This window comes from Rhipicephalus sanguineus, chromosome 5 (genome assembly GCF_013339695.2).
Source record: "Rhipicephalus sanguineus isolate Rsan-2018 chromosome 5, BIME_Rsan_1.4, whole genome shotgun sequence".
Classification (NCBI taxonomy): Eukaryota; Metazoa; Arthropoda; class Arachnida; order Ixodida; family Ixodidae; genus Rhipicephalus; species Rhipicephalus sanguineus.
In genome coordinates this window covers 76,340,836-76,367,908 of record NC_051180.1, presented here as the reverse complement: position 1 = coordinate 76,367,908, position 27,073 = coordinate 76,340,836, and the positions used below count along the sequence as shown (strand labels likewise).

At 46.6% G+C, this 27,073-nt stretch overlaps 1 protein-coding gene across 2 annotated transcripts in view; it reads left to right on the top strand.

Annotated features, from left to right (window-relative positions):
• LOC119393797 (uncharacterized) overlaps window positions 1-23,969 on the top strand; it is a 95,753-nt gene extending 71,784 nt beyond the window's left edge. For both annotated transcript variants that reach the window (XM_037660961.2, XM_037660960.2), the window contains exons 4-5: window positions 16,797-17,048; window positions 22,402-23,969. In XM_037660961.2, the coding sequence (XP_037516889.1) occupies window positions 16,797-17,048; window positions 22,402-22,505 (356 nt within the window). In that variant the 3' untranslated portion in view covers window positions 22,506-23,969. The remainder of the gene's footprint in view (window positions 1-16,796; window positions 17,049-22,401) is intronic.
• Window positions 23,970-27,073: the final 3,104 nt, after the last annotated feature.

The following is a 27,073-nucleotide window of genomic DNA, read 5'->3' as shown; positions in this document are numbered from 1 at the left end:
TAGAACAATACATTGAGAACAATGGTTGCCGCTTACGAATCCTGATAAGGGTTTGTTTCTCTTTGTAGCGAAGTGGTCGATACACCGCGCTACAGTGTTCTTCAGTTTGATCAATGATCATAAACACGTGCGAAGCCAAGCCTTAGAGATACAGATAATCTTACACGGTGACTTGTATCGAAACAGCAAAACAAAAGACCGTTAATACGCCAATGTCTCTGAGATACAGTAAATCTGCCGGCGCAATAAAATTCCATATTAAATTCCACTGTCGCCGTTGCGCATCGTCGCCCAGTGCTGTCAAATAAACGCCTTTACAACACACACACACACACACACACACACACACACACACACACACACACACACACACACACACACACACACACACACACACACACACACACACACACATATATGTATATATATATATATATATATGTGTGTGTGTTTTCGCACAGCTCTGCGATAACATGCAGAACATCACACAACCAAGGCCACGCGGACACAAAGTCACACATGACGAACCTGCAGAATCGAAAACAACTACGCCCGCGTTCACTCCTGCACTCGTGCTCGGCGGTTCCCGAACGCGAATGGCGACGTAGGAGGCCCCATATAGTTGGGTGCGATGACAAAATTTGTACATATACTTTAACGACACACGCGTCCACAATTTTACGGTACGGCCACATCACTCTTCGAGCGCTCAGAAATGGCTCGAAAAGCGAAACTCTGCCACGATTGCATAAGTTCACAAGCCTGCGTGCATTCGTATGGATCGAAACAGCAGCGGAAGGATGTGCAACTCTTCCCTCCCCCGCCACTGCGCTTTCCCCATTAACGTAGCGCAGAGCGCGAAGCGCGCACTGACGCTCTTCTACATCGATTTTGAAGAGCGAAGTATGGATCGATAGGAACAGTGAAACCAACCACAAGTGAAACTCCGTCAATCTATGCGGCAACTCCATCGCCAGCCAGTGGGAAAAGAAACGGCAATAAAATCAAGAACAGAAACCAGACGCATCGTATAAAACGACGAAGGAGCACCGAAAATGAATCCGCAAGCATCGAACAAAGAACGGATGACTTGACTTGGGAGCAAGTACCTCTTGCACTTTTGCCACAAACCTTTCTCTTTTTTTTTCCTTCCATGCTCTATGCGCCAAGCTGAATCGAAACGCCGGCAACTATGCTCGTTTATTATTATTATGGCTAATGGCGAGGGCCTCAATAATTCAGCCATCGCTCTTTTCCAGCCAGTCTTTTCAGCTCCAAACGACCCTTCGCGACGGCTGGCTGCGAGCAAACGGCCGTAATATTCCAGACAGTTTGACTTCGTGAAATATGAAACGGAAACAAATAACTTAAAACTGTGACATTTAGAACTATGGCGACGCCGCTGCGATATTATTTAGAGCGCGTTCACGCCACTGAAATTTCGAGCTTCAAGAGACGAGAAGAAAAGGAATGTTATCGGCAGTTTACCGCCTAGAAGATAACACCCATGTAGTTAGTATCATGCACTAGTTTTTGCGAACTGATGGAAGACATATGCAGGAAAGCCCGCTGCTGGTCCGATGAGATCGTTTTGGCAAAGGGTCGCATTCGCCGGTGCATTAATAGTTGCGACGCTTAGGCCTGAATAAATGCGTGTACTAAATGTGTTCTCGTGTAGCACTAAGCACAGTGGATACACATGAATGCACGTAGGCGCTGCATACAGGACAACGGAAAGTAATTTGGCGGTGAACTCTCAGCGAACTATAGGTGGGCAGTAGGCAGGTGTATCTCGGGTGCGACAACCCAGTCGAACAAAATGACAGCTATAATGCGATGGTAGGGTTAAGAAGAAGAAGAAGAAGGAATAAAAGAGAAGGAAAGGCAGGGAGGTTAACCAGTATGGGACAACCGGTTTGCTACCCTACACATGGGGACAGGTTGAGGGAGATTAAAGATGGAGAGGAAAGAGAGAGAGAAAGATAGAAAGATAGCACATGACGCTGCACACACAGAATCAGTCGGTCACTCTTGCGTGGTACGCGACATTTCTGTCACAGCCGCTTGTCCAAGTTCGTCTCTCTTAAAAACCTCAACGGTGCCTTCGTCGCCTTCAGATGTGATGTCTTCTGTTGACGGCATGCAAGAACTGTTTGAACAGACATTTGTCTACTGTCAAGGCGCGCTAGAACGGACGCCAGTGACAGGGAAGTGTACTAGGAGCTATAAGTTTGGTCTGGCAGAACCTGCTGCGAGAGCCGCGAATACATCCTTAATTAACAAAGTACACAGTGTCTATTCAGAACAATCACTCAGACGATATGGACGTCCCAAACCGAAATACTGACCCCAACAGAACTCATTACCTTTGAGTCGAGTTACAGGTGATGTTGAGTGTTACAGAGTCGAGTTATTTTTACGACGCGTTCTTCCATTGGAGAGCGGCAAGCTAAGTTGAGCGATAATTGACGATAACAAGAGCGAATGGAGATAAGCACTAAGCATTCCTTGAGCCCATTCTTCTGGGATCCTCAAAGGGAGACTAAAGAAAAAAAAAAAAGGTTTTTCTCGTTTGAGTAAATTACCGTTTCACGATACCGAAGGCCCTTACCACGAGAACACGCCGGGTAAGCGAGAACACTTGTAATAAGACAATAAAGGTGGCGACGCCGCCTTGAAGTTCCTGCAGCAGCTCGCCAGGACGTCATAGAGTTTGACGGCCTCTACTAGGGCTATTTACATTGTGTTCTAAGGGACACAAGGTCATAACAAAGAAAATTTCGCTGACAAAGAAAGTTTCACTGAACCGATGTGGCCAAAATGCGTAAAAAGGCTGAAACTCGTTTCGGTACGAGGTTCAAACATAAGAGTGACCTTCATTTCCACTTGTATTAATTAACTTATGGTTGTAATATAATGACAATAGAGTTCTTACAGAACAATTTATGTCTAAACTGATTTAATGATTCACTTTAGTGTCGCTTTAAGGTTCCTTCGCGCTTTTTTAATCCTCCCGTTGTTAAACAGTATGTTATGTGATTGATTGATTGATTGATTGATTGATTGATTGATTGATTGATTGATTGATTGATTGATTGATTGATTGATTGATTGATTGATTGATTGATTGATTGATTGATTGATTGATTGATTGATTGATTGATTGATTGATTGGACAGGCGGGCTATAGCTTGTTTCGTTTCTGTTTCTTTGGCCCATACTTCCTTAGTTTCTTCACACAACTTATTGATATATTGATTCGACGAAAAAATGCCCACAGCGAGCGTACTCGAGTATGGCTTGAAAAATGAGACAATATATAACCGTCGAACGACGCGGGAGTGCGGTACACTAGAAAAAGAAGCTGACGAAACGCGCAAGAGCGTCGAGAAAACCGTCGCTCACGCCCACGCGGTCGCAGCAGTATAGGCTCCCTCTGGCTACAGGATCGGCAGAGCAGCGAGCGGATCGAACGAGGGCGTGCGCCGGCAAGCTCGCTCGTTAAGGCCAGGAGGTGGCGCTATCCCACACCATCTGCGCTCGCTCCGAAATGACAGGTCTCGACCGACATCACTCATTTCTTCGCTGTAAGCGACCGAGTTGTTCATTACTCAACAAAACCAGCTCTCAAGAGGCAACCTCACTGAGCGTGTTTCGGCCGTATGTTTGGCATCACGTATGTGTACTGGAGTAGACGTGTATATATTACGTATCATGGTTGTGCAGTTGACATGAATTCATTTGCAATGCCTTTTCAGCGTTTTAATTTCGTCCAGCCTTCGGCGCATACGTATCGTAATGTGTGGTGCTGATGCGTTGTGACGTCTATGTACTGCAACGTTTTCTTTTGAAGCGCAAACTGCGCAGTATGCATTTCGGTACGCGAGAATGATGTTGTTATCGTTAAGCGCGAAATAGATGCTCCTTGCATTGATAGAAAAAAAAACAGCGCCAAAATTATGAATGACGATTGCTCTTACGAGCTTTTGCGGAACGCTTATATCATCTCTTTGTACTTCTGACCGAATAGTGCTCATTATTTGTTATTTTGTTACACATTTTCGCAGATGATAGAGCTGCTGGTAAAGAGATTTGCAGCGGCTGTTTTGTTGTTGCAGAAGCGTACTTTATTAATGCATCTCGACTTAATATTCCTTTCCTGTCCCTTTCAACTGTTTCTTTTTTCAGCATCGCCTTTGGATATATTTTCCTGGCAACACTTCCATACCGTCAGCAACTCGTGCGGGAGCTCTATATTTAGCCCTCGTCACTTCTTGGCTTCGTGTGCGCGCGTTGTGTTTGCTTGCGTCTCGTGTTTGAAGACAAAGCACTCTCAATGTTATCAGGCGCTGCCCGCTGCGGGAAACCGCTGAACAAAGACACTCGACTTCGAGATACAGTTTCCTGCACCCAGCCTTGTTACCAGTGAGCACATTGCACTAAGGTCCAGGGCTTGAGTATACCAGCGGGATGGGTGCTCCGGCTGCTGAGACGTTATTCAAAATAACGAGGAACCCGCGCCTTTGTTCTACTATGCTTGCCCCAGCTTGACACAATGAGCCTTGGATTCTCTATTATTAAGGCGAAAGCCTTAGATGCCTCATCAAACGCGAAAAGTGACAGTCGGCGTCGGCGTCGGCAGCGTCAACAAGAGCGACGTAAAAAATCATCATGTGAGGACCCACCTTACGACGTCAAAATGACGTCCCAGGTCGCCAAAATTTATGACGTCATTGTGACGTCACTATGACAGCAGATGACATGACATCATCGCATGACACCGTCGCTTAGTCAAAAGTGCGCCGATCACGGAGGCACTGCAAAAGCGCGTGAGGTGCAGAAAACTTCCACTTCCTCCGATCACAGAGGCAGTGCAAAGCCACGTTGTGTGCGGAAAGCTTTCAGGTGGGTTCAATACAATCGACTGAGGAGAAAAAGAAGAATATGTCTCTCGCCTTCCAGTCGCCTTAGGCAAATGCATAAGTGACCATGTAACTTTTATCTGTGGCATATCCTACACTATACTGCTAAATGACGTCATACTTGCGTCCCGTGTTTGAAGGCACGTTATACTTATTCCATGTACTACCTGATAGAAAATCTCCTCTCCTCCAGAGCTTTGTGCTATCAGGCTTTCTTAGATATACTCTTCTCTTATACGTTACGCTGAGTACCTCGATAAAGCATGATTGTGATCTTAATCAAGTCGCGGCTCGCCCTCGCGCTGCCGTCTGCAAGCCTCCCGGTTGGGTCAGTTGGTAAAGCGACCGCCTCGAAGAGGTTTTTATCATAGGTTCGAACTCCCAACCAGGACAAATTATTCGTCAAGTGAGATACTACTCGAGAAATCCTTACGGATTGCCTCGTAGTGTCGGCTACACGCGGGCAGATACCAATGTTCTTTCGATATCGCTTATCACTTAAGAAGTTTGTGACCAAAGCCGGTAATACAGTTGGAACGCCGCAGTGATTAAAGGGACACTAAAGAGAAACGATGAATTTGTTTAGATTGATAAAGTGTGCTCGGAGAACTCCTGTGTAGTTTATTTCACTACCATAGGTTTATTATTAGAAGAGAAAACCAAGTTCAAAGTATCATTTTTAAATTTCGCGCCGAACTTTGTAATTCGTGACGTAAAAGATTTCAAAGAGCATTTAACGTATTTTGGTGCCACTGGCTCGACGAAATTTCCACAAACTCGTTATGTCAAGTCTCTGTCCCCCTCAGAGGACAATGTAATTCGATTTAACCGATTAGGAACTACGTAGGCCCAAGCAGGTGCCGTCAAAGATATGTGACGTCACGGCAAATGGTGCGGGAATTCCAAGGTGGCGTCGCCACCTGTATTTTCTTTTTGCGCGTTTTCTCGCTTATTAAGCGTCTTCTTGCAGCAAGCGTGGTGTTTTTGGCATCGTGGAAGACTACTTTACTAATGCGAAAAAAATCGTTTTGCTCTTTAGTATCCCTTTAAGTATACGTCTTAGTACCGAATTGAACCCTGAAACGACTTGTGATGCGGTTGCGCTTTGTGCCACGCCAGCATACTGTCTCACGAAAGCTTCGGCGAAGAATGGTGCTCACGGGGACATGGTCACAACGAACTGCGATGAGTCGAATCGTCCTTCGTTCCATAGTTGACTTTCCCATGCGATTGCAAAAATTGCAAATATTTTATGTGCTTTCTGCACCAGACTATAGCTACTAGCCACGTAGGCTATTGGTCCGAATATTTTGTACGCATTCTCCGTAATTATGTCTACATAAACCACATTTTGATTTGATTTTATTGCCTTAGTATATTAACAGACTGCCTTTTGTCAGTGAAGTGACATTTGCAGTGGTATACATGGCCTTTTAAAAATTTTCCCCGTGGGGTCGATTGAGCAGGGGATCCAGCCTGGTCAGCTAAAAGACTGTAGGGTGTTTTCAATGCAGTGAAACGAAGAAGCTGCTCGTGGATTTCACGTCCCCAATTCTTGTCGGAAGCAATGACGCACAATTCTGAAAAATGACCCGCATAGCTTTTATATGGTCGGTGGATACGCTCAGTCACTGGAAAGCCGATTAACTCGCCTAGTTTTCCGCTCGATCACGCTTCCATATTGTGTTCACACATGCAGGCAACGCTGCGGTCATTCGGTACATTTGACGCTTTCGACAAATCGAGCTGTAGCCTGTAGTCTGAAAGGAGATGCTGAGAATCGCACTGGAGGTTTTCTGAAATGTAGCATGTATTATGCAGCCTGAACAAAAAATACGGGGTGGCACACTTTTGTGCGCTAGGGTCGGGCATTGTCGTGTTATTGCAACCACTGCGTCGAAACGTAACGATGTAAATTATTCTTTTGAGGAAAACTACTTGCGTTCCGCAACGAACGCCGTTAGTTTGACGGGTCTAAACTAACGGGGCACCAAACTTTTCTTGTGTCAGACTTCAATGCGATGGCCCAGCCGTATGCTGGAAGCACTGCATCAACTCATTTGCGACGTTCGTTCTTTTCGCGGCTTCGACTACCGATGACTCGAGGAGGGCTCTCTCTCCTATCTATCTATCTATCTATCTATCTATCTATCCCGCTCTGCCTTCTTTCACCTATTTCTCCTCCCCAGTGCAGACTAGTAAGCCGGAAACTCACATATCGTTGACCTCCATTCCCTTCCTCTCTCCCTCTCTCTCACACACACTCTCTCTCTATCTCCAGCCACCTCGTTCCATTGTCCCTCCTTTTGCTCTTTCTTACCCCTATACTAAAAGAATAAAGAATCACTAACTCGTCGTGGTTTCTAACTGCGCTCTAATCAGTCACAGCAGTGCACTTTTAACACGAAAGTGTTTTATGCCGGGGTCCACCAAGTACATCCGTCACGGATATTACGTTGATAAAATGGACGCCAACGGGTGAGAAAGAAATACCCCGCTGGGAATCGAACCCACAACGTTGCGGCCGCGCCGGCAAGCGCCCGGCGCCCTACCGACAAAGCTAACTCGGAAGATGCGAAACACGGTGCGAACGCGCCTTATATCTTTCACACATTCTCTTTCGCGGCGGGCGGAGCGCGGCTATGCCGCCGTCTGTGAGATGCGAAAAGAAGTAGTGCTTCACGATCGACACTTACTAGCGCTTACTCCGAGATTGCACGCGATGTCGGAGGACATAGTGACAGCGTCTCGATACCAGAGAGGTAGACTGGCCGCGCTGGCTTCGCCGAGGCACCTTTGACGCAGTTACGTTGGTTAAGGTTTTTCTTTGCCTTTCGCTTCGTGTTAGCGTGCGTCGGCTCATCGGAGTAGTGCAGCTTCCACGTGCACCAACGGGATTTCTCCGCCGCCGACTGCTTCGATTGCGAGAGCACCAACAAAACTGCTGCAATACGCGTTGCAGAAAGGACGCGATTTCGACGGGCGAATGTCGGGCCTTGGTGGAGCGAGAGCAGCGCCTGCGAGGCAGAAACCAGCGGGACGCTACGCTTTTGTGGCTCAGGCTACGACCTCCCGTGTTGCTGAAGCGCAGTGTGTGTTAGTGTAGTATGCATGAGCACAGGCGTCGGTCACCCATTGCTAGAAAGCGCACACCGTGCCGTTTCTCTCCTTAATTGACGACGCTTTGAAGAAGTGCATACCGGGTACCAGTGTTGATTATGAGCTTGTTGATATCATCCTTACGCGGGATTCACGATTCGCTGTGTCCAAATATATGTTCATACCGTCAGCTACCACAACGGTTTAATCATAATCATGGGCGTTAGTCGTCGCCATAGAGACATGCTGTCAACATGGATGCATCCACGTCCAACGGTGCTATAGCTGCCAAACACGAATAGACATTGTACAAGGTCTCATATATCACTACACAATAAGCACTACTTCTGTGAAGACACGTTTCACTTTCGTGTTATACCGATTCCTATGACGGAGGGATCAGCCATGTTTTTTTTTTTTCTGGCATGGATGGTCTAATTTATCCGGTGTCCGGTTTTGCGGGTTACCTGTATATACTTACCTTGCGGAGAAGCCGGACTTAAAGGCATCTGTCGCATTCGTGCGGACAATATGGCCCTTCTTCCCAGGTCGCTACTTACGTTGTTGCATGACGAACCAGGGGCGTAGCCAGAAATTTTTTTCGGGGGGTTTCAACCATACTTTATGTATGTTCGTGCGTGCGTTTGTATGTGTGCGTGTATATATACGCAAGCAAAACTGAAAAATTTCGGGGGCGGGGGGTGTGAACCCTCCCAACCCCCCCCCCCCCCTTGGCTACGCCCCTGTGACGAACCGTACGTAAAGAGGGCGGACGCGATGCGCTATGTGCATAATAAAAAAAAAGAACATTTTGTTCATGTGACTTTTTCTTATGCGTACAACTGGTCTTAGAGACAAACTCTAAGCAGTGTAGTATTCTCCTTGCCTTTTTTTTTCTTTTCTTGCTCTTCATCTTCTATAAGATATCATCTATCATCTTAACGGGCATGTGCCACTGCGTGGCTACCTGAGAACGAGTACAGAGAGAGAGAGAGAAAGAAACAAAGATAGAAACAAACAGAGAGACTAGAGGTGCAGTGGAACAATGAATGCCGCTATGAAATGACTTTTATTGAGTGCAGAGCTTGGAAATTAACTCGAAATGCCATCCAGGCAGAAAAGTCAGATTCTTGGTTTCAGTACCGAAAACTCGCGACTCCGGAAAGAAACATTTTGACGTAACTAAGCTTGTCGGCGTCATTCCCTTTTTAGATGTGAAGCATCTTATAGCGGATTTCAATCCGGTGGTGGTGTGCGGCGTGACCACCCTTAGTGCGCATGCGCATACCCCTTCTCCCCCTCCATTCTCCCTCTCCACTTCTCCTCTACTCCCCCTTTCCACTCTTCCTTTCCCCTTTCTTCCTCTCTCCTTTCCCCTCTCCCCTTTCCTCCTTTCCCCTACCCCTCTGAAACGCGGGCTCTACATGCCGAAACGCTGCTTCGCATCACCTCATGGTCCCCTTTAGCGGGAGATGGTGCAATTTTTTATACTGACTCTGTCTTATGTTAGCAGCCAATCATTCATGTCATGATCGTCAGCCCCGCTGCAAACCGGAGGATCTTGGCGTAGAGAGAGAAATGTTTTAATGAAAAGCTGGAAATGTTAGCCTGGCTATTCGCCTGACATGTTGCTCCAGGTGCTGGGTGATGATTATGACATGTAAACTGATAACCACATAACACACACATACACACTCACTCACACACACACACACACACTCACACTCACACACACACACACACACTCACACTCACACACACACACACACACACAAACTCACACATAACACACACACACTCACACACACACACACACTCACACACACACATAGACTACAGTGGTTGCAAAGTTTCGTTCAGGCTTGTGGCCTGCGAGAAAGTCAGCAGCGCTTTTGTGGCGTACCTAAGAAGTCGCCTGCATGTTTTTGAACTTGTCCCTTGCTTGGTGAGGAATTCGCCAGAGACTTTGAACGTCGCCATTACTGGCATTTTTTTTTGTCTTGCAGCCGTTCGGTTAAAGGATAAAATGAAAACTTAATTTATTTTTTGCAGTGTTCTTTATTGCGTAATTACGAGTAAGTCTATTAGGATAGGCAACCGAACTCTGCAGAACAACCAGATCGAGCACGGAGGCTTTTCACGATGTTAAGCTAGTTGCGACTATTTACGTTTGGCTCCATCGACAGTTTGCAGCCGGGGCTATCACATCTAATGTATACACGCTGTAGGACAGCTTACCGTCCTTCCATGGTCGTCTGTATAGTACTATGAATCGTTTCTGTTATAATCGCGAGCATTGAGCATTACTTGGCTCATCGTGCGACCCTGCTGTCGCCAGAAAGCCGTGACAAAAAAATGGCACATAAATTACATCATCTTCGAGGGCGTGTACGTGGTTGTTCGAAAACCGAACGTTCGGAAAGCGAGCGTGCGCATACCGAACGATGGCAGACGATTGACTACATGGCGCCCAAGCTTCCGACAACGCCAATGTCAGAGGAGCGGCTGCAGAGCGAGCTTGGCGATCTGCCGTGAGGCAGCGTTCTGGCCTATTAAATTTTAACGCTATACCGTTACAGAGCTCGTTTCGCAGAAATTCCGGGGTCAGTGACATTGGCGGTGTCTTTGGTTGTGAGCGAGAAATCAGCATTGTCCGTGAGCGAAAATTCGAGGTAGATGCAAATAAAGATAGGATCCGGATGGCTTCCACACTTTGGCTTTCATTGCGGCACGGTTTATGTTTACACCGAGACGCGAAGGCAGGCTAGCGATTGGGAAGGCGACACGAACACGGTCCAATTATGCTATCGCCTTCTACTACAGAGGCGCTAGCTCTTGGGTTGTTGAACTTTTTAAAATCTATAAACCGTTCACAGGCTTAGCCATTTATCACTATCGATGCGGGTTTTTTTCGTCTATTAATCTGGAGCGTTGCTGGATTTTTGTGGAACTTTAAATGCCGCTATAAAGTATCACTTAGTTATTGTGTGCATATGACGTTTAGCGCAAAGAAAGGGCGCAGGTCGACGGAAAACACGAGTACTGCGGCGTTCTCATGTCTTACAATGTCCCACGTCGTTCCTTCACACTTAACAACACTATGTGCGGTACCAACTAGTGTCCTTAGTTGAACTTAGCGGCGTAGCCAGAAATGGATGTTCGTGCGTGCGTTTGTATGTGCGCGTGTATATATGCGCAATCAAAATTTAAAAACAACCCCCCCCCCCCCTTGGCTACCCTCCTGTTTAACTTGTTTAACTTGTTTGATGAAACACTTATGAGCTAAACAAAAAGAGGTAAGGAGACGACCGAGTGAGAGTTAAGGTCCATTAAGAATATGCGAAACAATTCCAATACGTTAATCGAGAAAAAGAATTCCTAGGTTTTGGTCTTGCGAGCCGCTTTCCCTTTTCTACAGGGCAAAGACATTCAATTGGCCGATATTTTGGCTGTCATTTGGTCAATAAGCGCCGGTCATAATGCTATTTAGCGCAAACGCTAGACAACAGACAAAGGAGAGGATGTGGACGCCTCGTACTTTGTCTGTTGTCTCGTGTTTGCGCTAAATACTATTATGACTGATTTGTTCCAACTCGCCCAACATGCAACGTTGTTCCAATAGCGCCGCTAGCGTTGTTGTTTGGGTAACAGCCAATAGCTTTAATCCTTACAACTAACAACCTTGCCTTTTTATTATTATTATACGTAACAAGAGATCACTCCGTTCAGAGAAAAGTAGGCATGCTAAATAAGACACCGGCAACTTGAGGGCCGGGCCACACAATCAGCGCGTGAGAATGGCCGCTCGGACGCTGTAGATATTGCTCCAATCAACCATTCTATTATTATGCATATACGTGTGCGCACTCGAACGGAGGGGAAAATGGGGTCGTGGATTTCATTTTTCGGCTCGTAACTTAGATTATTTTGCAAACAGCGCATGGAAGCTCATATATATCGGTTTAAATGAACACAAAGAGCCCTCAAACCGTTCTACGCACAACATATAGACTTGCTATCCCTTTGCTAGAATCCCCAACCCTCTTTCGCATCGGAACTCCTGTTTGCTTCACCTGCACCCTTAGAGGCAGTGATCCGCCGAAGGATTTGGGTTGCCAATAAGTGCTTTATACTTCTGTTTTGCCCTTTCTTGAAGCGAATCGCGTAGGATAAACAAAGTGCATATATACCGTACACAGCAAGTGGGAAGCGTATACTTGTCGGTCGCTTTTCGTGAAATTGTTTGACCGTATGTACAACTGTGTTAGATGTCAGCTTAGTGAACCGATTAGCTGTTTTTCCTGGATACAGAATTACCTCCGCGACTGCAGTAACTAATGGTCCCGCTACAGTAACTATTAGGTAATCAAATGTGGGATCCTGCGAACACGCAAGTTGGCACTAAAAAAAAAAAATTTCGTCTAACCTGCAATGTCTCCAGTGGGCCGGGACAGGCGCGTCATTTAACGACTCGGCTGTACGCCCGAAATTGGGAAGGAATCCGCGACTTCCTGACGCTTGATTCATTATACCAGTGCAATTAAGGCGAAGTAACCTTTAGAGATGGAACAGCGCTATACGAGCGAAGTGGGAAAAAAATGTCGGCAAGCACACTCTCCCGCTATGCAGGCAAAATTTTATTGCAGCACACGCAACCACGTGTAGATCGATTAAAAATTGTCGAATGCCATACATTTCTTTTACTGATGTGGTTTGGAGCGATACAGCGAGAGAAAATATGCTGGCAATGTTTTCACGGAGCGCTCGCCCACCGAGGTTGGTTGCGCGACGTAATGCAAGCGGAGTGTTGTGCACGACAGGGAAAGTGCTTGACTTCGACGGCTGCGTCATTACTTGGGACTCCAGAAAACGGTTGGCACTACTCTCCGCAGCATCACAGTAGTGATTCTTCCTCAGTCCAGGGCGATTTCAGAATTTTCGCGTCACTCCTGTGACTGTCTCTAAATAGATGAATCGAAAAGGTTAGTTCGATAAAGCACATTACATGAAAGGTGGACATCGATGACAATTAATCGTTTCGCGCAACACCTTTCATCGATTAATCGATTAATCATCTATCGATATTGCTAACCCTAATTATTGGCTTGGATACCCTGTTCGTGTTCACTTAGGCTGGTTGGAAGTATACGTGTGGCTTAACGTGTATTCATTTAGTCGGTTTTTACTTCCTATCTCTCTGCAGTCTTCGCGTTTTTTTTTTTTTCTTAAAGGAGTTCTGACACGATTTTGAAGTGCAGCAAAACGGACGTTTTCGGTTTCCTTGGCATGTAGTCTTAACGCTCTCCCCACACCGCATCCGGGAAACACGTATAAATAGTTAAGTTTTATTTTAAAGTTTTCATCTCCCAGCATCTGCAAGGCAGCTTCACCGCATGGAGAGCCCTATGACGTTTCAAGTCAGCTCACTTGGTTTGCGAAGTCTGGGTTCTGCATGCAGCCTAAATCACAGAAATCGCTGTCGGAGGCACTGGACGACAGTTCACTCATCATGAACCACGTTCGACTGACAGCAAAGGAGAGCAGGTGCATATTTCGTGGGTTGCAGTCTGCCCATGACGTCACGGGCAGACTTGACACGTCACTATGAAGCCGCCCTCTCGAAACCGAAACCGAAACTGCTGGTTGAAAGAAGCGGTATTAAAAATATATGCAATGCATCCGCAGGTACCACGACACTCTTTTTAGGGTTCTCGACACCCGTGCTTTCATTTAGAGCTAAGTGCGTAAGAACTATATGGCGAGCCCCAGATAGTGAAGCATGGAGTTAACGCGAGCTTGAAATCTAAAGAAGGAAGCAAACAAAACAATTAAAAACAAAAACAGTTAAAACGGCAAAAGTAAACATGAAACAAACAGTATAAATCAGAGTGTCGGAACGGAACGAAAACCGAAAACGAAAAACGAAAAAAAAAACGACATTTTTGACCGGAACGAAAACGTAACGGAAACTTTATCGATTATTTCGTTCCGGAGCGAAACCGAAATTTTTTCAATCGTTTTTCGGTTCACGAGAAAACTTCGCAATCCGGAGCAACTAACCACATGCAATGTGAGCATATCTCTGAATACAGTATTAATGCGTACCTCAGGCAGGAATTCCAAAAGCAAATATACGTTCAAATCGTGCGAAAAACGAAAACAGTGGCAACCAGAGATATTTATATTAACGCAAGTGGGCTTTTGCGCGCCTGTCACGCAGGCCAAAGTGAAGAGGGCGTTGTCGGCGCTGAAGTTTGTTACAGTTAAAGCTGTTATGAGACCACAACAGCTGATTTTGGCGCCATAGTTGTCCGCCGCCGCCAGTGTCCATGACCACTATCGCGTGATATAAGAAAAAATGAAATGAGAAACAAATTTCTAGGATCGGATGGGATTTAAACCCGCGGCCTCTGCTTTGCAGTCGGATCTTCCACCACAGTGCCACGCTGGTGCTTGTAACTCCTTCGCAAAAATACTCTATACAGGCGTCATGTCGGGCAGTGAATCGTGTTAACATATGTAATATAACGTGGCAGAAGAGTAAAATAACAACCAGTCATCACACAATGCTAATAGCGCAAAGAGTGTGTAGTTTAATGCTTGCCGCCAGTGTTGCGGAGTTGTCCCACCAGAATTGGAATGACTCCGGAATCATTCCCCATTTTCGCGACCCCGGGAACGAAATGGGGACAACGCTTGAAGGAATGGAATGGGAATGGAATTACGTCTTTTTCCGATAATAGAGCACGTTTTGGTCTACGTGCTGTTTTTGAAACTTCAAACATTAGTAAGTCAGAGCCTCGAAATTAACAATAACGCAGCATTGCTAAAATGGCTTGGCTGATTACAAGCACGGTACATTTATAAGCAACGCGCCTGCTACAAACCGATGCATAAGTTAGTGTACAAACAAATGCATTATCTCAGCAGATATCGAAGGGAGAAACAAATTACCCCTGCGCGCTGGTTCCCATTGATACCCCCACACGAAAGTGGCGAATACTCTATGCACAGCCTGATCTTTATCTCACGAGCAGTTTAGTACCTCACACACGTAAATAACCTTTGCTACAAGGAAGGCATTGCATACCTGCGCACAGGCTAGCACAGAAAGTTCTCCTCACCCCATCCATGCTTGCGAGGCGCGCTTGACAAGCGTGAGTGCTGACGGGCAGTGCGGCCCAGTGTTCCGTATTCGATGCAAAGGCACAACGTGCCCGAGCGGTGCACTGTTCCAACTAATACCAGCAGATCTACAGGGTTTTGTTCCCCATTAACCAAATCTTAGTTTCTCCATATTCACGACCGCTCTAGACGTGTGACAAAACTGCGTAGTCTTCTTGAATACTACTTTTGTCAGCATAAAAATACGCTATGTCGTCATTTTTTAGCATTAACACATTTAAGCTTAAACAATATTAAAACACCACCATTCGTTCGAACATGCTCACCATGCAAATACTATAAGTAGCGGGAGAACTGTCCCTATGGGAATTAGTAGGATGGATGTACTGCAGGAGATATGCCGCCAACCTACTATCCCTCGACCTTGGTAACGTGTTTTGCGTACTTTTGCAGTTCTTAATGCATCTGATGACATCAGCTCTATGGGGCGTTCATTCTTAACTCGATAAAACTATCAAGATGCCTTTCCTACGTTGAAGAATTGCAGGAATGGAACTGAACTGCCCGGCCATTCCCAGAGTCCGAATGGGCTAAGTTTTTTTTCATTCCGAGGAATTGAAAGGAATGGAATTGCGGCAAGTTCTAATTCCCCGGAATGGAATTGGAATGGAATGGAGGCGCCCATTCCGCAACACTGCTTCCCACCCACTGCAAATTGCTCAGCCATAATTCTTCATCATCATCAGCCACAGCACAAAGTGCACATAATGTCTTACAGATGTGTAGCGGGTACCACGATTCTCCGAAGAATGACGAAAAATGGCCTAGCGGGAACTTCGTTACTTCAGAAAAATTGCGATGATTTATGGCGCAGTGTGTACATTGCATGTGTACTTGTATTAGTTGCCCCAAGAGACTCTACAACGGGCTCTACAAAGTCCGCTCTTCCAGCTTTCGCTGTGACTGTGATGCGTGTTCCGCGCAGGCCTGGCGATCTTTTTATCAGAACAGCGGTCTCGCACATCAGAGAGTACTCTCAATGACGTGCTGCTTCTGAGATCGTGCTCACTCCCTTGACACAAAGCATTGAGCCTACTAAAGAAATTCATGTTCGTCTTTTGAGAAAATAAATACTACGACTTTGAAATTAATACTGGTTTGTGCTGGTTGGTAGGAATTCGTGGTACAGTTACTTCCGCTCCTCTGAACAACGTGTTTCGCCCTTGTCCCACTTTCTAAAAAGGAGGGCAAGTAACTGCATCACAAATCCAATGTTTTTTTTTATGATTACCTTAACTTCAAATTTTTGCATACAAAAAAAAACCGTTACGAACCATTACGGAACATTTTCTTTTTTTTTCGTTCCGGAACAGAAACGGAACGCAACTTTTTGCGGTGGAACGAAACTAAAACCGAAATGAAAAACATTTCGTTCCGACACCCTGGTATAAATACATATAAAAAAATAAAAGTAAAAAATAAACAGACAAGATGCTTACGCACTACGTCACAACTTGCGTGGGAGTCTGCGTACATTGTTTTTTTTTTTTTTTCGCCAGCTAGTACTCGTTTATTTCCCGGTTATGTTGTCGCTGTCTTGGCCTTCCATTCTCCTGCGCGGTTAATGCTGTCTCCTACGCTTCCACGCAGACGCTGGATGCCCGCCAGAGCCTCCGGAGATCGTGAACGGCTACTACAACGTGAGTGGAGAGGATACGTGCTGGCGCACTCCGTCCGAGGGATCCGTGACGCGCTACTACTGCCTCGAAGGGTTCCAACTGCGGGGTCCTCGGGAGCTGGTGTGCCGCAACGGCTCCTGGGTCGTGCCGAGCCCGTCGCTGACGTCCTCAGGGCCGCAGCAGGCTCCCCAAGCGGGAAGGCAATTCAAGAACATAATCTGCGGTAGGCGCCATACTCGTAAACAGGGTAGAGTTAGCGTCTTTTTAAGTTGTTTAAAAGGATGTAAAGCCTAGCCAAGGTGAAAGCCTTAGATGCCTCATCAAGCGCGAAAAGTGGCCGCCGGTGATGGCGGCGTCATCGTCAACACGAGTGATGCAAAAAGTCATCACGTGATAACGCCACCCAAGGTCGCCAAAACATGTGACGTCACTATGGCGTCATCACGCAATATCATCGCTTGTTCAAAGATGGGCCGATCCCGAGATACTGAAAAACCACGTGAGGCAGTGCAAAACCACGTTGGATGCGGAAAGCTTTCGTGGAAGAGAGGAGAAGGAAAAGACGACGGCTTTCGCCTTTCAGTCGTCTTAGGCAAATGAACAAGCGACAAGGGACCGTGTGACAGTCTTCATAGGTAAAAGAAGCTCGAAATGAAAGCGAGAAATAAAACAGAAAACGGTCCTATGTCGTGTTTTATGTCCTTGTTCTTTTTTTTTTCGCCAATATTCAACTCTCAGTGATACGTACGCTGCAGAAAAACTCGTGCTCTTTATCAATGACATCTTCTCCAATAAACATTCGTTTCATGTAAATAATAATGCAACAGCATTTTATGCGCACTTCATCGCCTTCAAGGTATCACGTTCCTCTGACGAACAATTTGTGCCGATCTCGATGGCAGAAGTGCCGTCTCTAACACGGCGTCCCAAAGCACTAACTATCAAGCGGGAGGACCGCAAGAAAACTGGCACATGAAACACGCATTAGACGTTTCAGACATCGACTTTAGCAGGGTAGAAGCACGCGCGCGATCTAAGCCTAATGCTTAGAGCACTGGGCTGTTGTTTGAACGGAATGGAGCTTCCATTCGAACACCGGTCTAAATTCCAATCTTCTTTTAAATAGACTTCTGCCACCTCAATAGCGAGGGCGACAGGGGCATTTGTAAACAAGGAAATAACGTCAGAAGACACCATCACATCGTCAGCATCAAGGTGCGGCTTGCGCACGTCAGTTGTAAAATCAGTTTTTAACTGACGTGGTATTGCCCTCAGTTAACGGCTTCAACAATCCAACCAAAATCATCCACAGGTTGTAAGTGAGTGACCCAACAAACGACACGATAGGAAGGAAAGGACAACCCTCTTTGTGCACCTTGGGTAGCCCATAGATCAGTGGTTCTCAGTTGGGGCTCCGGGAAGCTATTTTGGGGGGCCCGCGAAACCTATGCTCGAAAAAAAAAACGCGTTTTTTTTTTTTGGCGCCACGTTTAGAGGGACACTAAAGAGCAAACTGATTTTTCTCGCTTTAGTAAAGTAGTCTTCCACGATACCAAAAACACCGCGCTTTCTGCGCGAAGACGCTTAATAAGCGAGAAAACTCGCAAAAAGAAAATACAGGTGGCGACGCCACCTTGGAATTCCCGCACCATTTGCCGTGACGTCACATATTTTTGACGGCGCCTGCTTGGGCCTACGTAATTCCTAATCTGTTAAATCGAAGTACATTGTCCTCTGAAGGGGCCAGAGAGACTTGACATAACGAGTTTGTGGAAATTTTGTCGAGCCAGTGGCGCCAAAATACGTTAAATGCTCTTTCAAATCTTTTACGTCACGAATTACAAAGTTCGGCGCGAAATTTAAACATGAAACTTTGAACTTTGTTTTCTCCTCTAATAATAAACCTATGGTGGCGAAATGAACTACACGAGAGTTCTCCGAGCACACTTTATCAATCTAAACCAATTCATTGTTTCTCTTTAGTGTCCCTTTAATATAACACCTTTGCAATGCGGCGGAGCTGACTTGCTCTTGTTTTTTTTTTTTCTCCCTGAAATGGTCGTAAAGCTTGTGTTGCTGCTTTCTATGACATATGCACAGCATGCTATTTCCACGTTTGAATACTTGGAAAGCAAACACACCTAGAAACAGGTTGAATGTGGCTGCAGACCGTACAGCTAATCGGTAAGCTGTTGAGATTGAATTGGCGCGGTACTTTAGTTTGACCATTCTTCGCCAGGTAGAAATCAAAGGCACCTATTTCACAGTTCATGTTGCGTTAATTTATGACCCCCACTTTCTCTTTCTGAAAGTGGTCCCCCATCACCTCCACCGGTCCACAAGGGGTCCCCGAAACATCCATGGCTGAGAACCACTGCCATAGATCATTGAAGTGGCCCCGTCCGAAGAAAATAGCCGGCAGTACAACGTTTGATCTAGGCGTCCTTTGTTTCGTAGTGCCAGCTGTCGTTCTGACTTTACTGTCGGATCACAGTTTAGCTTCAAAAACTGCAAGAGATCGTTTAAGATGCACATTTGCTCCTCGTAATCATTTCGATCTACATCTACACCGCGCCTTTGCCCTTGTCAGCAAAAGGATGACGATGGAATTATCCGACTTGAGGTCCTTGAGCGCCGCGCGTTCCCCAGCGGTAAGGTTCGTACAAGCGTTTTCGGCGTTCGCCAGGACATCTACCGTTTGGCCGCGAGCCAAGTTCGCCCCATTTGTATCCTGAATATGCCGCAACTTCTCCTCAACCTCCGCGATGATGTCCCGTTTTGGCACTCTACCTGGGGCAATCGCGAAGTTCAGTCTTTTTGACAGCATGCAGGCTGATGTGGTCGTCCAATAGATGTCTTGAGGAAAGGTTATGTACCGCTTTGAATTGTCAGGTTCTGGCTGGCGATCACGTAACAATCGTGCAAGTTTCTGGCGATGGACTTCGGTGCATTTGCCCCTTTCCAAATCTTCAGCTTGTTTGCGCGCCCTGATAATGTCATAGAAATCGTTGTTAATAGTTGTTTAGTCGGAGCGAATCTTTTACAATCACAAATTCACCCTGCTTTGGATGAAGTGCTCGACTCTCGATGGAGCCAAACGTGAACGGACGCATCTATCTTAAGCCATCCTGAAAAGCCTAACCTGGCTCGATCTGGCTGTATTGCAGAGTTCGGTTGCCTATCCAAATAGGTTTACTCGTAGTCTACACAATAAAGAGCACTGCAAAAAAAAAAGAAATTTCATTTTCACCCAAACGACAGCAAGATAAAGGAAATACTTGTCATGGTGACGTTTAAAGCCTGCTATAAATTCCTTACCAAACAAAGCGCAAGTTTAATAAAAAGCACACTGATAGCCAAAGCAATTAATTAATTAATTTTAAGGGACGTGAAGGAGCAGGATGTGCATGGCTTCAAGAGCACCCTTGCCCAGGTGACCGGGGAACCAAATTTGCACACCCCCAGGCGTGAGGTCTCACCCGTCTAGCCGGAAGTGGTAAATCGCAGGCTGATGGAGGGCAGTGGCAAAGGGACCCTCTCCTCACTTTTAACGAGATCTGCAAGCACTATCAACTCGCGCAAGTTTCTGGCGTCGCAAGTTTCCGCTTCCACACCCACACCTAAACAGACCACAGGCAATCGTCCTGCGAATGCTGCAGACGGAGACGGATCCGTCTTTATTCATTTATTCAAAATTCCTAGAAGGAATCGACCCGGGCTCTCCGCGCTGTGGCCATCCCAGATGCCCTTTTCAGCACATGCTCTGGCGGCGGCTTGACTTGCGTGGAGGCTCAGGGTCTCCCTCCACGGAGGAATACTGGCTCCGGCATCTCACCAGCTCGCTCCGCCAAGGAAGAGCAGCTCAGAGCTGTCCTGAGAGCCCGCGAAATCGCCGAGAGTCTCAACCTCCCGGCTCCATCGCGGGTGCGGCCTGCAGACGGTACACCCTAACGGGCTCACTCATCATATTTCCAGGAACAAATAAAAGTTATTTGCCTATCTGTATCTACATGGCTTCGAACTAGATGACGACGACGTGTTAGAAAAAGCCTTGTCCCGACGTTGTCTCTGCTGTGTTGCCTCTCGCTGCTCGGCTCTGCTGTTTGAGGACTTTGGAAGTCCGGAACGCCTCCCGACATTTGGTGGAGGTGCTGGGTTCGACGGTGACTAAGGGTGGCCGCCCTCCCTCCCCACCGAGGGGGCACGCCTATGCCCTCCATGACCGATAAAAAGATAAATAACGGCATGAAATACATAGATATCATCTATCACTTTCATGTAATTCTTTATCTTTCACAATGCTATTGGCAAATAACCCGCAGACGGTTAACGATCTCGTTATTCTTTTAAAGAGCTACGAAGAACTGCGCAAACAACGGCTTTATACGCGCCGGGCCTTCGTACCACATGGCGCGATTTCGTCCTTTACCGACTGTTCCTGTGCTGATCCTTCTGATTCTTCGTTCTCCGAACAAATCAAGCAATTTATTCGAGAAGAAGTCGCGCGCCAGCTGTCTCTTCTGCTAACCGCCCAAGCGTCTGAGTCGCACTTATCTCCCGGGTCATCCACGAACAAGTCGCTGACGTCGTACCATTTGCTCAGAAGCCACCTCCACGAATGAATGAATGATTAACAGCTATCATGTATACACGCGCAGTGGTCGAACCGTACGTATACATGCGCCCAAGTGACACGGGCAGACGACTCAAGCCTAAAAAGTACTGCATGTCCATAGGGTTCGTCACATTATCCATCACTTAGACACCACAAGCCATAGCCAAAGTGTGCACGAAATCACAATATTATAAGAGATACGAGGTGCACATACATCCATTTGATGAATGATAGTGCACAAAGAGGACCGTCGGCACATGCACGCGCATAGTTTTCGGTCCGATGGCCTGGCGTACACTTTTTTATATGTCTGTTACCGATCTCTTATACGTTCACTCTTTGAATTTAGATCGCACCTTGGGCTGCGTACAAATGAGCGCGTAGTCTGCGGTACTTTTTAATGATACGACTCCGATCTCTCTGAAGTTATTTTAGTGAAGAAAAGACATGGTCTTAGAAAACGCTGATCTAACACGGAATTTAGGTAAGCTCAGAACTTAATATCATTCCGGATTTCTGCAGGACACCGTTTACGGAAGCACCGTTTGCCTCCAATGGCGAATACTGGCATAGCCAACGGGGCGGTCGGGGTTTAAACCTCTCCCCCTTTCAGCGAATTTTTTTTTCAGTTTTGCATGCGTGTATATACACGTACACATAACGCACGCACGAACACACATAAGGATGGTTCGCTTGTAGAATCATAAGAATCAGAGCCGCTTGTAGCCATGACAGCGAGTGTGGAACACTTTCTTTCTGCCTGTTGGCGTCACCTGCACTGCAATAATTATATGTATACATCCTATAGGATGAATGTTACCAACGACATTGTTACATGACCTCCGCTTGAACCGTGCGCATTTGACGTTCTGTTCGTTTGCGTTGCGTTTGCACTATAGTCTTTAAACAGCGTGCTAGGACGCAACCATGCAGAACTGCGCTTTTCTTTCGTTCTTTTCAGAAATCAACGGCCAAGCCAAAGTAGGATGGAACACATTGCTCACTGCCATCATGACAACACTGCCTGTGCTGATGAGTCTCTACTTCACGCCCTGCTCGACGTAGCACCATCTGTGGCTATTTCTTTGCCGTCACGGCGAAAGGAGTAGCGTTCAAAAGCTGCTCGAATGCACGGCCGCACGAAACCGGAGTAGAGGGATGCGCCTCGGACGTGTCGGCTCCTGGTGCAGCTCGAAAGAAGCCCGTTTCCAAGCGCTTGTTCCTTTCCAAGGAACGTCGCCAGCGTGCAGATTATGTGCACCGTGCCCACTTGTTGTGTGCGCTTATATATAAGAGTTTGCCCTAGCGGACACCACGAAAGATGACTCACCTGTGAACTTCTTCCAGCTTCGTTGCTGGGACTGCATACTGTGCTTCTGTTTGTGTGAGAGAGATGCGGAGCGGATAGCTGCGCATTTCTATGAGCGGTTACATTGAAATGGTGATGGTAAATTGGTAATTAACTGCACAATCGGTTTTGAAACAAGTTCGAAAGGGCCTTGGAACGCAATTAGTTGGTGCCGAAATTTCTCTGTGCTCAGGCTTTCCGTGATTAAATTAGAAAGCTTTAAAGGAGAGCAATCAGAGTCCGTCGGTTCGGAAAGAGGATTTCGTAGTTTGAAATGTGAGGCGTTGAAAGCACAATCACGCCGTTTCTCTTGTCATTTTATTTTTTTTTTTAGGCTTAACGTTTCAAAGCATTAAACATGGGAGAGAAGTTCTATATATAGCTGGAGCGTATACCGGAATGGAGCGCGCATGCGCAATCGAGTGTGTCATCTCGGTTGAGAAGAACAGCCGTGACCTCCCCTGCACGTACTGCATTTATCTTCTCATATAATTCTTTCGTTAGCGGCGTAATCATCAAGAAGTAACTATTCATTTTTAAAGAGATAATCGCGGCATCGCAAGAATGCCGCTAACGCGCATCATACTTCATCCTAGCGCCGCAAAACGTCGCCACAATCGCTATCAATTCCTCTGTGTACCCTTCCCTGGGTAGTCATCCCGCTATAGGTTGGCCTTCTAGTAGCGTCTCCGTTTTATTGCATGCCTGCTATATATGGTATGTGGGCGGTCATGCTGCAGCGCGTGCATTTCTGGCCGTGCTATTTGGCTAGCTATTTATCTTTATTTGTTTTCTTTTACTTTTTCAACAATAGCGCGGGAATTTGACATGAAATAAGAGTAGTTGGGACTCAGACGTGATACGATCAACACACTGCAACGGCTCCCTCGTCTCGACTTGTACGTCAAGAGCAGTGATCCAGTTAAGCAACACAGGCTGGACGCTAAACACCTAGGACGCGAGATGCGCCTTCAAGAATACTTAACCCGTGCTACTCGAACCAAAAAGACAGATGTAATGTGGAGCTTCGATCGCGTTTGCCACAAACTCTGAATGTCACTAAATCATGATGCGGTATTACGACGCTTCTAAAATGATAAGCGCCTTTCTTCGCATAAATTCAGTGAAAATTCTTTGTTAGGACAAGATTTCAGTAAAGTGCACCCTCACGGTATAAGCATAGGCGTATCAGGGAGGGGGGGGGGGGGCGAAGGTTCGTCGCAGCGCCCCCCTCCCAATTATGTCAACATATGGCGCTGACATTGCTCCCCCCCCCAAGTCGCAGCGCCCCCCCCCCCCTCCCTGTTATGTCAATGTGTGGGGCTGACTTCGCGCCCCCTCTCTTAGGTGAATTGGGCGAGCGGCTGCCCCCCCTTCCCCCCCCCCCCTCCCTCCCTGTGCGCACGCCTATGGGTATAAGAACACCTCTTCAATAGTATCGCTCTTGTCTCTTTTTTTTTTCAGCCTATATTCTTACGTGGATAGCAGCTTGTTACCCCTAGAGTAACACGCGCGCGAAAGCGTGGTTTCAGCAAAATGGTGTTCGCCTACGCGACCTGTGCATAGCTGCGTACTGCGATCATATTCGTGCGCAGTGTTCTCCGTTAGTGCGGGAGGAGGGGAGGCAAATTTTCACTGCAGAAGCCCCTTCCCCCCCCCCCCCCCTGTTGTTGTAAGAGTCAGAAAGAAAACAAGCTTTGCAATGCATGCGAAAATGAAAATGAAGCAATGGCGCGCTACTCGCAACGGCATGCCTTCGGTCCCCGGCTTTCCTGGGATAAAGGTGAGAAGTAAACTGTTCTTGGAATGCACTATCAGAAGCCGTCGGCCGCCACTATCGTCAACGACCTGCATTTGCGTAACCATGCGTTTTAATAACGATGACGGGACATGTCCGACTAAGTAAAGACACGGGGCTGACATGTCGCCCCCTCTAGATGAGCGCGCCCCTGTGCGCACGCCTACGGTTGCCTCATTTGTAGCCCTCTTACCTGCTGCTGACGTCCTACGCGACGAGTCTCAATTTCACGCACAACCCAGTCAGTCAACATTGGTGTTCGTCTTACAAGAAGCTGAAGACATCCAGGCCCGACGAAAATCTACGGAGGTCAGCGAAGCACTGAAAACTATAAACAGGCGAACGACATCATTTCGACGACCGTTAAGTCAAGTATACACGTAGTTCAAAGTAGTCCAGAAACATTTTGTACTACTCCCCTGATAGACTAATATGAATTGTGAGTGAGGTACGTTGACCCTCATTGCGTGGTGATCATTAAATACTCACGAGACTTCAGTAATTAAATTAATGGTGTTCATGTGACATGCGCGGTAAGTCATTCAAGCCTCGGCTCGACCACCTAGAGCACGTTGGTCTCCTGAACTGCGCCGATGCCTGACTGGCGGAGGTCGACGCATCGCAGTACCAAGCTTGCTCACGTGCTGTCCGAAGAAAAAGATTGTGCCGCAGTGTCGTCTCTTCAATGCTGTGCGGAAGAACACTAACAAAACTATTAGAATGTAAAGCAAGACAAAGACTGTATTTGTGAACTTATTAATATAGTGACTGTTCCATATTAAATGCCAGTCTTGCACTTGAAAGAGATTTTGAAACCAAGACAGCGTGTCTGGCGGTGTGTGGTGAACAGGCTTGACATTGTCATGGCCTGGGCCAGTGGCGTAGGCCGAAACTTTTTTCGGGGGGGGGGGCACTTCCTTGATCCGACACTGGATCTGGGCAGGTAAGTGGGGTCGAGTGTCATCTGGTGCTCTGTATCCCATGGGGAAAAATTTTCGTGGGGGGGGGGGGGGGGGGCATGGGTTCGGTGTCCCCCCCCCCCCCCGGCTACGCCACTGGCCTGGGCCATAAAGCCAAGCAAGCTCCTTCTCTTTTTCTCTCTATCTCCCTTGCCTTTTTTTAATGCATTTCTCGACAATATCTTCCTTGGACGTCAATGGTACGGAAAATATAGTAAAATTCCTCTTCCAACGCCTACTCGGCATATTCTCTCTTTTTCCTCTCACTTGCATGCTCTCATTCCAATTGCTTGTGATGGTTCTCCGTGGGATTCAAAGATTTACGCATGTCTCGTGCACGCCTTATTCCGTTATTGACTGAACCATTCAGGGACGCTGACCAACCTGCAAGAACAGCTAACGAACTTTTTTTTGGCACCCGGAAAGCCGTAATTACCATGAATATATACCGATATCCCTATCAGTCGCACTCTGGTTTTTGTCTGGGATATCAGCAAGGTACAATTCGTATGAATTTCTCCGGCCTAGTATAACGAACTCAGCTTAATTAAAATCGATACAATTCAAAGCTATTAACGTTGCAAATGAGCAGGATAGTAAATGAAGTGACGCATGTGGGTCGCTTACATACTGCAATTAGTTTGTTATAAGAAGCATTATACAATGCCCCTACGGGGAAAGAACAAAAGCACCTATGTGATGTTTTAGAATGGATATTTAGCGTTTAAGATGTAAAATATTTTTGTCGACTCCAAAGCAGTCTGTGAAGACAGTGTTGACAATGATTGCATAAGAATGGAAGCTTGAGCGAGTTGGTATGCGTTCATCTTTGTGGAACAGCGCTCACGAGACGACGACGAAGAAAGAAGGCACAGCGCCTGTCCTGTGCCTTCTTTCTTCGTCGTCGTCTCGTGAGCGCTGTTCCACAAAGTTGACAATGATGCAGAGTTATCTATGTGCTTAGTCAAAGTGCGCACGAAAATGGCATTGAACTAGGATGGTCAAGGCCAGTTGTCTAGAGAAAAGGTGGCGCAGTCGCACACGAAGTGGTTTCAACCAGCAGGAATACGCCATGAAACTCGATAAAGGACGACCAGTATGGTAAGTTCGAAGTGTACCAGGTAATACGGTACACAATCCAAGCATATGCAGCATGCCGTTTACTTTGTATTATTTACGTATACGCATTGTCGTCTTCTTGAAAGCCTGCGTGTATTTTGATAACCTCTATGTCACCCGTCAGTGATTGGCATAGAAATCCCGTATGAGGGTATAAAAAATAAAAAAATAGTTATGAAAGATAACTTGCCGCCGGTGGCAAGTTATCTTTTCGTCCACTTTACTTTCTTCACATTTATATTCTAATTATTACAAATAACATCTCCTATACTTTCCTTGGCATTATTGTCCGTCAGTTCTCATTACTATTCAAGCAGGTGACAGACCACACAAGCCAACAGTATTCTACCGCATGGCGACTACTGCTCAACCTGTCGCTATCAGACACGTCATCGAGTGCATCATTTTG